Source organism: the organism of the source record quoted next, unplaced genomic scaffold (assembly GCF_019419815.1).
Source record: "Pyrus x bretschneideri cultivar Hongxiangsu unplaced genomic scaffold, Pyrus_bretschneideri_v1 Contig48, whole genome shotgun sequence".
NCBI classification, from domain to species: Eukaryota; Viridiplantae; Streptophyta; class Magnoliopsida; order Rosales; family Rosaceae; genus Pyrus; species Pyrus x bretschneideri.
The window spans coordinates 153,046-166,707 of NW_025999785.1; the positions used below are offsets into that span (position 1 = coordinate 153,046).

Consider the following 13,662-nt stretch of genomic DNA (forward strand, 5'->3'; position numbering starts at 1 on the left):
GTTAGTGGGTCAAGAGGATCTCGAGGGTTTGCTGCCTCGGAGAGGATCCAATTCCCTTGTAGGGCACCAAGTGCCAAGGTGTAATCCAACAGGATTCTATCTGGATTCTTTTGGTGTGGATCCTGAAAATCTGTGAATCATATACGTTCATCGTACATCCTGCGGTTAGTTTTTATCAAGTAATGTTTGTGTTTAATTTTAAGGAATTAACTTGGCTGCTGAATTTTAAATAAAAATATTTAAAATGATTTATGACCGCACAATGTACGATGAACGGACACGATTCACGAATTCCCGAAATCCTTACAAAGAGGATCCAGATTCAGGTGTATACACATGTATATGTATTTATGCATTTTCAGATAAGTACACGTATAGATAAAAGCCATGGCCGTTCATCAGCAAAGGCGGAAAGGTCGACCGCTCCACATATACGAAGGAATGTGTATTTATTTTATATTAGCGTTATATGAAAATATAATGGGAATTGTTATTGACACTTCAAAATTCTTATTCTACACTCTAAGTTTTCTATATTTAGAAAGAAAAATATATTTGTAAGGAGTGTAGAATGAAATTTTTAGAGTGCCAATAACACTTCCCAATATAATATCCTAAAGTTTAATACTGTTTTCTTCCAAGAATACAACTCTAGTATAATATAGGAGCTCAAAGGAACTATATATTGATAAAAGGAATGCAAACAACATTCTCCCTAATTTTTTTCCCTTTTCATTCTCACCTTCTCAATCTCCCTTCAAATATCTATTTAGTTCCTAACCTAGAAAAAGTGGCGCGGAGAGGGCTCGATTTTAATTTCATCCTAGACCACCATTAACTCAGGAATATATATCATATATGTGCGCGCGCGCATAGACTAAAAGGCTCGATCATCCTTCTAATAATATATTAGTTTCGAAAATGAAAAAGCTGTTAATATCATCACCTAAGAATGTAATCTTTTTTTTTTTTTTTAAAGAGAAAAGTGACTGGTGGCGAAGCCACAACAATCCATCTTAATTAGGGCCGGGAAAACTCACAAAGACATTTTAACCTCCTTATGATCACAATTGTGTAATTTACTAGCGTTAAGAATCGAACTTAGGACGAGCCATATCAAATACGGGCCTGGAATTCCACTAACCACTAGCCACCCCGTGGTGGTTAGAGTCTCTATTAGAGAGTGGTGGTGGTGATAGTAACTTGAAACCTACCGATCTCTCTCACATTCATATTACAGAATTGGAAAGAGCAATATATCTATGTTTCTCACTCTTGCTATTCTCTACCATTAGAAAAGTTTGAGACTGCACGTTTTGTTTCCCAATCGATCTCTAGTCCAAGATGCATCATTTCCACCACTACCTAGTACCTACTACTTAATTATTTATCACTCAGTGATGAAATTAAATAAAATTATCACCTTCCTCATCAACATCGTCATCATATTATACCTTGCTTGGTTTTTAGCCTCCACTCCACTCCCACTACCCTAATTTCATAAAATTCCACAAAAACAAAAATTCCCCCACCTTCCAATTTCTATTTTAGTTTATTAATTCCTTAATTAGGTTTGACGACGAGATATCCTACTGCAGTAATATAATATATATCCTAATCCTAGTAGTAAGTAATACCTTAAGTACCTGCAGTGCAGTGCAGGCACTAGAATTTGGGCAATATTGCAGTAATAGAATATGTATCCTAATCCTAGTAGTAAGTAATACCTTAAGTGACACCCCAACCAAAATCAAGGCGTGCTGGCCGTCACGCCTTGATTTTGGTCGGGATGTGTCAGTTTGGTATCAGAGCATAGGATACCAAATTGTCGAGCCTGAGATGTGGTGGGGATCCAGACCGGAATGTGACATTAAGTAACTGCAGTGCAGTGCAGGCACTAGAATTTGGGCAATATTCCTTCCTTCTTTCATTGGATTTCACGCGGCGATCTTCATCTACTACTCATCATTTTCCCTTCCCTTCTAATTTACAAATCTAATATCGCAGCATCCGCACAGCAGGTGTGTGTATAATATATGTTGTATCCATCGCCACTAAATCAATTATCATATATTAGTATTAATCACTCCCTCGTAAAGCATAGCTTGCTTCAATCCTCTCTCTCTCTGCCAGTTAATTAGTTTCTCTCTTTGACTCTTGTTTACAACGAACGATTTCATCCAAACACAAACGTTTTTTCATTAACAATAATATAATATACATTCGTATATAATCAATTAAATAGCTCAATTTTTTACCTCTTTTGCTGTATATAGTATTATGAAAATTTATTCTTTATTTTGGTCAAAGCTCAACTTAATCATATATTAGACGAAAGTATTAGTCAATTTAACATACATACTGCATAGATATTTCTCCGACCTTCGCAAAGCGAGAGTCTTGTGGTTTGGGGGGTCGCCCTTTTAACATATATATTGCATGGTCCTCCTTCCTCTTCTTTTGTCTTTGATTTTGGTGAAAGTTGTTTTTGACTTTACTTCTATACCAAAAAAATTTCCTTGTAATTTGACCAAAAATTGATATTTTGGCCTTGTTCTTCTTCCACCCTCCATATATCGAATTTCTTGTCTATAAATAATTATATTGTATATACAGAGTACTCTTCTCATTGATTTTATCACCTCTCCATCTTCTTTGTATATATCAACACAGCAACAAGTTTATTACTAAGAAACTGCAGGTCCTTGTGAAATTCTTGACTAATACAAGGAAGGAGGCATGGCGGCCATGGCCAAATTCTCAGTACTCTCACTCTTCTGCATGCTTTTTGTGAGTTTGGTCGTCATCATTGAGGCTGCCCCTCAAAGCTCTCTTGTCACTCATCTTCCTGGTTTTAATGCTAACTTTCCATCCAAGCACTACTCTGGGTAATTCAGTTATATAATTACACACATATACATATTATGCTTATATATCTCTATATGTTAGAACTACTGCTTTTAATTTGATGGGAATTTGTTGAATATTGTGTAGATATATTAGCATAGATGGAAAGAATCTTTTCTATTACTTCGTAGTTTCAGAAAGGAACCCAGCAAGTGATCCGGTTGTTCTGTGGCTCAATGGTGGACCCGGCTGCTCTAGCTTCGACGGATTTGTCTATGAACATGGTAACTAATCCTTACCGTACATGTTCAGTCTTCCACTTGATCTCTTTCTTTCTTTTTTGTTTTCGTCTACGTACACACCACTACTACTACTTGAATCATTTAGTTTCTTTCTCTCTATATCTTTTTCAATAATATATATGTATTCTTAGGTGCTTTCTGTTCAACCACAAGTTTGTTTTTCTTTCCCATTTTATCTTATATATAATAATATAATAGCTGGACGACTAGTAGTGTCTGTATTATATATGCTTTTGCATGAGATGCTTCTGCTGCTACACGTTTTTAGAAACGTTTGGTGGATGTGTTTCACTGTATATGCCCTTCTTCTCGTTTGGGGCCCGTTATTATCAGTTAGCTTGCTCACGGGTGTGAAGATTGGATAAAAAGACACTTTTGTTTCACAAATTATAATAATTTCTTCCTTCCCTTCGTCACACGGGTCAAGATTCATGTTTAAGATTAAGACATTAAAACCATTAGATTTGATATAAAAAATTGAGATTAAAATATTAAAACCAGATCTATTTATTCTCCGCTCTTACACTAAATTCAAAGATATATGAGCATTTATTTGTCATCAATTACTTGGTGTGCATCGGGGGAACTGTAAATGATAGATAATATGTGCCTTGAAAACACAATTCATAGACCAACACTAACAAGTGCAAGTGTGTTGTCCATTTCAGCTGTATGCAGATTGGCACCACACAATTGAATTGTTGTCTTTTCTTGTTGTCTTCTAATTTATTTTGAATATAACTAAAAAAATAAAAAGCCACTACTACATGCTGATCATATGAAACTCCTCGACACCATCATCTAGAATATGCAACATGTGACAAACTCTTATTCTTCCTTGGCCAAAAATTGATGTGACATCATTAACTTTGAAAATGAGATCATATTTTTAGGTTAATTTACTTGATTAATTATGTATATATGTAGGACCATTCAATTTTGCAGAAGGAAAATCTAAAGGAGCATTGCCTGTTTTGCATCTTAATCCTTATAGCTGGTCCAAGGTAGGTCTAATTAAACATTATTTAGATGGAAAGACTCATGTTTTCCCTTTACTAATTTTTATCATCGTTATCTTTTTTATTGGGCATAATTTAATAACCAATTAATTAATTATCAGGTTTCCAACATAATTTATTTGGATTCTCCTGCTGGTGTTGGATTTTCTTACTCTCAAAACCAAACCAAATATATCACTGGGGATATCCAGACTGCTCTTGATACCTATGCCTTTCTCCTCCAAGTAATTAATCAGTTTTTCTAATTAATTAATTAATCTACTCCTCAATATCATATTATATATCATCATATGCTTATTGATTATAAAGGGGATTAAAAATGTTCTCATGTGATGCTATATATCTTCTTTTTAGAAAACTTCGTTTTAATCCTTAAAAAATATGAGTTTTAGACTATAATCTTGTGTAAGATTAAAATCTAATTTGAGTCCCTAGTACATTTAATCATCTCATTTATTAGTTATATTTTGATGTTTTATTTATCTTTTTATTCCTATTTTAATGTATTAATTACATTTAAATTTAATTTTCATTTCATTTATCATAATATATTTTAATGTCTACATTTAGGAAACTAATTTTTTTATAATATGTAGTCCAATAACAATTTTGTATGTTCTTCATTTATGTACGTTAATGCATTGGAATATTTCAGTATATTAATTAATACAAACATATAGTTTCATTAATTCATCAATACAAACATATACATGCATTTTGGTACACACATTTGAGGTTTTTATTTTTTATTTTTTTAGTACAACGATATATTTTACTCTAAGACGAGGAAGAGTTTGGCTAAGCCACACAATGTACAATTTAATTTGATATCAAATTCGTCATCCACAAGATTCAAACCAAGTACCTCTCATTTGAGTATTGACTTTTAGGTACATTAATTCAATATACTATATTTCGGTACGTACATTTTGGTACATACATTTCGGTATTGATATTTAGGTACATTAATTCAATATAATACATTTCAGTACACACATTTAGGTTCATTATAATATATTTCGGTACAATCATGTAGGTACAAATATTTTGGTACAAAAAAGTCAATTTTATATATTTTGACACAATTATTTTTGTACACTTGTGTATTTATATATTTTTGTATCACAAATTTCTTTTAATATTTTCTCATTTATATTCATTTTTAATTAAAGAACTAAATATGTGCATATTAATAAAATTAAAATTTAATGTGAAGAAATTAAATAAAAATACACATTACATAACAAAAGCTGAATATAAATTTTGATAAAAGTACACCTTAAGGGATTAAATTGAATATGTAATCTAGCACCAGATTTTTTTTAAAAAAAAATTAATCTTTTGCAATGACTAACGTTCAAAAACCTCTTTTATTTTTCGTTTGTTTCTTCCATTTTGTTGCTAAGAATTATGTAATGTTTATGCAATCACAGTGGTTTCAGCAATTCCCAGAGTTTCAACCAAATCCGTTGTATATTTCGGGAGAGTCTTATGCTGGAGTCTACGTGCCAACTCTTGCTTCTCAAATTGCAAAAGGTATCTAATTAATTTATTTGTATTTACATAAATACAACATTACACGAATTGCGCGCATATGTATATAATGTATTTGTTGGATTTAATTTCTGGTGTGTAACTATGTACTGTATTTTATCCATATATGTACGTATAGGTATAAACAAAGGAACAAAACCAACTCTAAATCTCAAGGTGCGTATTCTATCAAGTCAACTTGAGAAAATTAAGCTTTATAAACTGATTCGTTTCATCGCGTTAATCGTAGTTAAACTTGTAATGTGTGTAATCAGGGTTACCTGGTGGGGAATGGAGTCACAGACCGAAGATTCGATAGAAATGCTTTAGTTCCATTTGCTCATGGGATGGCTCTCATTTCAGATAAAATCTTTCAGGTAGCTAGCTGGCTAGAGTACTGATCAATTAGTTAACTCACACACATTATGTCTTCGTTTTCGGTTTTCCTTGCTGAATTTCCACTGTCAGAAGTTTGTGTGAGGCAAATATCTGAGATGCCTCTGTGTTGCAGGAAGTTGTTGCCACATGCGGTACTGACCTCCTTAATGTTCCTCCTTCCAATCGTAGTCTATGCCATGAAAAATTTCAACCACTTGACAGGGTGCAATTCTAGCTCTTTTATTCAATTTAATTAGATTCAAACTTGTCACATTGTTAATTGTAATCTAGACACAACTATTTGATTAATTAGGCTCTTGACGAACTAAACGTCTACGACATCCTTGAACCTTGTTACCATGGCCCCGGAGCTGATAATAACAAAAATTCCAAAGAAAATAAAACAAGCAGCTTACCGTTGAGCTTTCAGCAATTGGGGAAGACGACAGAGAAGCCTCTGGGAGTGAGGAAAAGGATGTTTGGCCGAGCTTGGCCTTTTCGAGCAAACATAGAAGATGGCATTGTCCCATCATGGCCTCAGCTCGCAAAGACACTGGATTCCAGTGTTCCTTGTATCGTAAGTTACTCTTAAAACTCAATTTTAATTAGATTAGATTAATTTTTTAGTAATTAATTTGGATATTAAATAATTTCTCTGCAGAATGATGAAGTTGCAACGCTATGGCTGAACACCCCAGAAGTTAGGGAAGCAATTCAAGCACAACCAGTAAGCTTGCTTGATTTTTCTTTTTCTGCAGAAGTTAATGATCTAATTAAAAGAAAGTAAGAAGGAAGGAAGGAATGAATGAATGAGTGAATGACGTATGGCAGGAAAATGTGACTGGTCCATGGGAGTTATGCACAGATAGAATAAGGTATTCACACGATGCTGGAAGCATGATCCCTTACCACCAAAATCTCACAACCCAAGGTTACAGAGCACTTATTTACAGGTATTTAATAATATATTAACAGACGGATCAAGTCCTAATTAATTAAGTTGAAGTGAAATGGATATGGATTAAGCTAATTGATAAAAACAACTAATGTTGCAGTGGAGACCATGATATGTGTGTTCCGTACACTGGGAGCGAGGCATGGACTGCATCACTTGGATATAAGATTGTAGATGAATGGAGACCTTGGTTCTCCTCTGACAACCAAGTTGCCGGCTACTTACAAGGATATGCCAACAGCCTCACCTTTCTCACCATCAAGGTCTCTAGTCCCTCCACTGTATACGTTAATACTGCTATATATACATGTTTCTTTCCTCCAAAATTAAAGATAAATCTGGAAGCATATGCAGGGAGCTGGACACACTGTCGCAGAGTACAAGCCGCGGGAGGCACTCGACTTCTTCCAACGCTTTTTGGGCGGAAAACGCATTTGACCGACAATAATACGACGACATTGACCAAGCTCAAGCAGCTGCCGTTTCACTTTTCACTTTTCATCACATTTTCCTTTCGTTCTCCATATTTCCATTTGTTGAAAGAGTACTACATTGAGTTTCAACTTTTTATCTTCATTGAGTTTCAACCAAGAATTTCACACTCTCTCTTCTTTTTTGGATCAACGTAGGAAAACGAAAAGGAAACAGAAACAAAAAAGAGGTCCCATAACAACTGGAAAACACACTAGTCTTGCCCTCCCTCCCCTTTAACCTCAAGCCAATTGACTCACGTATGATGTTTTCCACAATAAAATCTAGGAAATATCTTCTTGTTATTAGTTTCATTATTTGTGGGTGAGAAGGACATTAATTAAACCATTGAAAACAACCCTCCATCATAATATCTCTCTCAACTCAAGTACCGACGTTGTCGTTGTATGAACAGATTCCAATCAATCCTCACCATAATATATATATATATATATATTTATATGTAGTATCTTTCTGGAAAATTCAATTTGTGTGGTGCTTAATTTGGTAGCTTAAGGTCAGTTCAGTGATGGTCCTGATGAATGAATGCTACCATTCAGGGTTTAGATTATGACAAAGATATTCTGAAAATACAAAAGCTTTGCCGTTGCCCGCTATAGTCAAAAGGAATCAATGAATAACATCAACAGCCCACCAACTTACCTTTAGGGCAACTTGGATGATGCCAAGTTGCCAACTAGTGAACTACCACAAGGGAGGGAGTATATGAACAAAATTCTACTTTGATCCGGAATCTCTTATACACTAGGATTTTTTACCGTTAGATATTTGATCATTGAATCTTTGACTAAGACTCTAACGGCTTAAAACCTCAACGCATGGGATACTCCAGAGCATACTAGAAAAATCTCGGGAGTATATATGCACACTACATTTATCTCCACCAATCAATTACCAAATTAAATGCAAATTCAAAACTCAAAACTAACCGACAACACACAACTTTATAATAACAAGAAAAGCTAATCAAGTAGCTTATAAATATCTTGTTTGCAAGTTGCAACAGGGGCAACATTACAATTGCAAATATGTACATATTTCTCACATCTGAACATGACAGGCACTTCTTCAAATACAAAAACAAGACAATTCAAGCTGAAAACTAAGACGAAACTTCATTCGTTCATTCTCACAAAATTATTATCCACACATCGAAATGCATGAATTTCTTCAAAACAAAGAAAGAAAAAAGAGTCGGAGAGTTGGATTTTTACACAAAAAAATATTCCAATCTCCCCAGACATTGCTAATATAGTCGGGAGGATCCCTCACACCACCTCTCCGGTCAAAATTTTAACCTTCATTTCACCCTACAAATCACTTTTGTGTTGTAGAATAACGTAGGCAAAGCAAAAGAATAAATAATACAAAACAATTATGATATCAATATATAATATGAGAAACAAACAGGGGAATTCAAACCTTCTTCCACATCTTCTCGTCTTCTTTTGTGGGCGTAAATCTGGGCAGATTCAATAATGTGTTCACCCGAGAAACTCCTTCCAGAGCTGACCACTCTACACCTGGTTCCGAATTCATTTCCTCTGCAGCATTCTCCTTTCTTCCTCCTCCTTCTTCGTCTTCTTCATCTTCTTCTTCGTCCTCTTCGTCTTCTTCCTCATCTGCAAGGATCTCTTCAGCAGTTCGGACAGTCCCCGCGCGGACCAAAGAAGCTGTCTCCGAGAGATCTTCTTCAGCATTTACCTCATCTGCTGTAGTAGGCTGCTCCTTCTCATTTGACCCGTTATTAGCAGCAGTTGATTCTATGTTTGAGTCTAAGTCAAGGAAGAGACAAACTACAGCACAGTCATCTACTTTGGAAGTTGGGTATTTCTGTCTCCACACTCTAACTGCTGTCTCTACCAGTGCTTGAGCTGCAGAAGGACGTGCAGGGGCTGTTGCTATAACGTCTACCACTTCTTTGTTAGAGAGAACATCCCAAATCTGGCAAAAAAGTTTTAATCTTAGATTCGAAGAGCACAAGGAGGAATAGGAAGGGGAAGGGAAAGGAAATGTTATATATCTCTTTAGAAAATAGCTTAAAATTAGCTGGCTACGTACCCCATCTGTCGCCAGGACTATAAATTCATCCTTCTCTGTGAGACGCCGATAGGATACATCTGGCACAGAGATGAGGCCAAAATCCTTGAGGCAGAAATCTCCAAAAGCACGTGCCATGGCAAGACCAGGAGAGTCATTGTTTGGCAGCCAGACTCGAGCAACCTCAGGTTCATCCTGAAGAGCAAAAACGCGCCCTCTACACTTCCGTATTCTCTCTGCTTCCGCTGTTAGTGAGGAAGAATTAGGGAAAAAACAGGTAAGAACTAAGAAACAACTTAATCACAAGAAGCTAGCAAGCAGACCACAGTTGACCACAGAGCATTCCCTGTTTACTATTGCAGGTAGATGAAAGCCATTATCCAATGTACCAGGAAAATTCACTTTCTATCATTTATGAGAAATTATTTCTTTATTTCTGGTCCCAAGTTTCATATATAGATCCAGAAACTAACGAAGCATGACCAAAAAAACAAAAAAAAAGAATATAGTCATAATTCTAATATAAATCCTACGCCAAAATAAAGAGTGTTTATTTTGGCGTAGAATTATAGTTAAAAAAATATTCATGTCGGGGTGTGATTGAAGTTCCCAAAACACTTTGTTGTGTTGTTAAGAAGATGTTCAGATATGAAATATATTTTTTTCATGTATCGAGCATCATTAGAAATTTGACCAGATCAGGTCCTGCCAAAATCATAAACCAAATTTGAAAACTAGCAAACTGAAAACTATTACGAGAAAGGAGAAGGCAAGAAGAGAGAGAGAGTGATACCTGGAAGACTTGGTTTGAGATCCACGGTCAACTGAATTGCACTTAGAGTGTCATCTCTATCTCTTGTGCACAGAACGGCTCTGGAGTCCCCAACATTTCCAATGAATAAATCCCGACCCTAAGAAACACGCCAATACATGCATGATCAAGATGAGCACATCACCCAAAAAAATAAAAATAAATTAGAACAAGTTTGCAAGGGATATGAAAGCACCTGTTTAATCAAAGTTACTGCTGTTGTCCCACTGCAAAAGCAATCGATACTTGGTGTTGTTCGCAGCTCCCTGTCCATAACTTTAAAAGCCTTCAGAAATGACTCTCTCAGTGTCTGAAGGATCTCAGGGTTTTTTTCTGTTTCGTCAACATCCACGGAGGGCCTGAGATCTTCATCAACAGATACAAAAGCAGTATCATCTGAATTCAAGCTTCCTGCAGTGTTGAGGCTGATCTCTTTGAGAACTTCCCAGTTTGCACTCAATTTCAGAGGAAGAGAGTCCCTCACTCTTTTAGCAACCATATGACCAAATGGACCATGCCCATCGAAAACACCACAGAAAACTGTGTCTGTTCTCGAACAGAAATTCTGAAATTGATATTTAAAAGATTTAGACAATAATTACATTGTTCACCCCTGGATATGTTTCCTCTTAAGATACATATATCACAGCAAAATCTCAAAACGTAACATTCAGAGAACAAGGATCAAACACGGATACAAAATATAACAGCTTAAAAACACGGATACAAGAAAACAAGGATCAAACTATCTGAAGTGAAGGTTAATATATGCCAAAATCCGTCCATGTAAAGTAATGAACACATTGACAATGAAGGTGAGCCAATTTGCTCTGCAAACGACTTGTAATAGCTGAGGAGAACGATGAAACAAAGAATTCAACTGCTACCACAGAAGTAAGTTTTGCTAGTCTGGATAATTTCCCTGGGCAAAAAGGGTGGAAAAACTGTAGCCAACTAAAAGAAAATGGTTTTTCCTTTCTTGAAGTAGAACTACAGGAAGTACAATTTCTTTCAGCTGAATTGATCATAATACAAAAAAATAAAAATTTGCACACGTAGATTTTTCATGCGGATTTAAAATTGATGAAACCGTAAATATATCAATTAGGCTGCAGGAAAAGAAAAAAGAAAACATTTTACCTCCCAAACAATCATGGCATCCTGATTGGTTCCTTTCTTGCCCTGCTGCGTAAACAAAGATGCAGCTTCACTGGACCCATTGAGGAACATTCTCCCGGGAATTCTGTGCAGCTGTTCTTCCCGGCGGTAATCGAAGGACGAATTTCTCGACCCCATTCTCTTCTTAGAGCTCTTCCGCCGCCGGACTTCATAGGGGGGAGACGACGGCGTATCGGGCAGAGGGCTCCTGCTTTCTACAGACAAGCAGGAACCCATTCTCAGGGCCCTGATAATGTTTAGTAGGCACTCCAGACCAGCTGATGAGCAATACAACCCCGCACTCTTTTTTATCGACGGATCCGTCGTCGCAAACTGTCGCAAATAACCCCCAACGCCCTTCAATTTCACGGCCTTTGATTAACCATCCAAATCAATCCACTAAATTCACTCACTTTTGATCAGATTAATCCACCTTAATTACAATCTGCGACCAAATTGCTACAGAATTCCCCAGCAAGCACTTGAATTTTTCACTTTTCCAGGAAAGGAAAACACTTTGCTCTTTCAATAACCCCCTCTCTATCTCTATTTCTCTCTTCCCTTTTCAGATCAGGAAAGCAGATCTATGTAAGAAGATCCAATTCAGAATACCAACTTTTTCACCACGAATCATTGTCCCCGAATCCGGCTAGAAAGCTCCCCAATTGCACGACCCCAATGGGTTGTCCTTCCCATCCCAGATCAAGCTCGAATCCTACGAATCCAAAATTACAGCAAAGCTGCAGAGAGAGAGAGTGGGCAGAGCAGGCAGGTCAAGTCACGGCTCTGCATAAAGCAAGCATCTTCGTGAATGTTATCAGAAGGGAGGAAGTGGATACGGAGCCAATTTTAGAGAGAGAAAAACATCAAGGAGAGATAGAAGGAGGAAGGAAGAGAGAGAGGCTTTCAAAGTGAGAAATAATCGCAACCACCAACAGCAACTGAATTATAAAAGATTGCAAAAATACCCGCTCTTACAATACGACCTGACTTCTAGAGAGAGCAACCGAAAAACAGAACGAATGCAACAAACAACTACTAAATTTGAGGAGCCAGAAATTAAAGAATAAAAATAAAAATATGTAGAAAGTGAACGATTAGATTTAGCCATCAATAAAATTTACTGTCACAGTCGTACCGTCACATAATTAATTTATTGCATAATACTTAGCCGCTTTTCTTTGAATTTACAATTCTTATTTTACTCATTTTCATTCATGATATTTATTTTGCTTAAAATTAAATGTAAGACAGGATAAAGACGAAAAAATTTAACAATTTGATAAAAAGAAAAGGGTTTATTGTATAAAATAAACATATGGATATTAGGTTCCACCGATGCGGCTAATAAAGTAATTAATTAACAGAAATCATAGAATTGTAATTTTTGAGATGATTTGTATGGTAAAATTGTTATTGGTAGAAAATGGCCTAAAACATTGTATTTCGACACACATTACATAGTTAGTTTATTGCAGATTTTTAGATGTCTTGTCTGGTATATAGAATTAATATACAGACATGAGACATACGTCTATCATCAGGATTCAGACATATTGTTTGAATAAGAAAACCGGATTTATGCAGTTGATTGACCCAACTCAACTCAACTTACTGGAATGAGTTTTTGGGCGTAATATTCCACAAGTTTTTAGTTTAATACCTCGTTTAATGCATGTGGTTTATTACATTTTAGCTACAATCTCGGCAGCTTTGTGTACAGATCATACATAATAAGGATCAAGAAACCCTGATTTCTAGGACAATTATGTGGTTTGCCCTCCCACGTTACACACTCATTTTATATAAATAAATATATATATATATATATATATTCATGCAAGTTAAGTGATGTCCAAATCATTATATATACGTAGATGCTTTTGAGTGATGTCCAATCCAAAATTGGCTCTAAAATTGGCTATATATAGAAACAGACTAATATATATATATATATATATATATATATATATATATATATCAAGGAGAGCCAGTATTTATACCAAATATATATATAGACACAGACTAATATTAAGTAGATACAAAAGGATTTTGAGAGGATTAAAAATGGATTGGATTTGAGGGTTTCCGTGTGTGTGTGGAGGCAGATGTTTATATAAATACATG

At 35.6% G+C, this 13,662-nt stretch overlaps 2 protein-coding genes across 3 annotated transcripts; one reads left to right on the top strand and one right to left on the bottom strand.

Annotated features, from left to right (window-relative positions):
* The first annotated feature begins 2,389 nt into the window (after window positions 1–2,389).
* Window positions 2,390–7,635, top strand: LOC103932454 (serine carboxypeptidase-like 20). 2 transcript variants are annotated; one of them, XM_048568379.1, is made up of 13 exons: window positions 2,391–2,888; window positions 2,995–3,131; window positions 4,077–4,153; window positions 4,270–4,392; window positions 5,602–5,704; window positions 5,841–5,878; window positions 5,977–6,078; window positions 6,213–6,302; window positions 6,393–6,656; window positions 6,741–6,806; window positions 6,911–7,032; window positions 7,135–7,297; window positions 7,389–7,635. In XM_048568379.1, the coding sequence occupies exons 1-13, from the start codon at window positions 2,740–2,742 to the stop codon at window positions 7,470–7,472; spliced, it is 1,518 nt and encodes a 505-aa protein (XP_048424336.1). In that variant the 5' UTR covers window positions 2,391–2,739; the 3' UTR covers window positions 7,473–7,635. The 2 variants fall into 2 exon arrangements, with proteins under 2 accessions (XP_048424337.1, XP_048424336.1); XM_048568380.1 differs by lacking the exon at window positions 4,270–4,392 and having other exon boundaries at window positions 2,390–2,888.
* Window positions 7,636–8,622: 987 nt separating this feature from the next.
* LOC103932453 (probable protein phosphatase 2C 33) lies at window positions 8,623–12,558 on the bottom strand. The gene is made up of 5 exons (XM_009342065.2): window positions 11,518–12,558; window positions 10,574–10,942; window positions 10,360–10,477; window positions 9,588–9,811; window positions 8,623–9,470 (listed from the first exon to the last, which is right to left on the bottom strand). Exons 1-5 carry the CDS (start codon window positions 11,770–11,772, stop codon window positions 8,943–8,945), a joined length of 1,494 nt encoding a protein of 497 aa, XP_009340340.2. The 5' UTR covers window positions 11,773–12,558; the 3' UTR covers window positions 8,623–8,942.
* Between the last annotated feature and the right edge of the window lie 1,104 nt (window positions 12,559–13,662).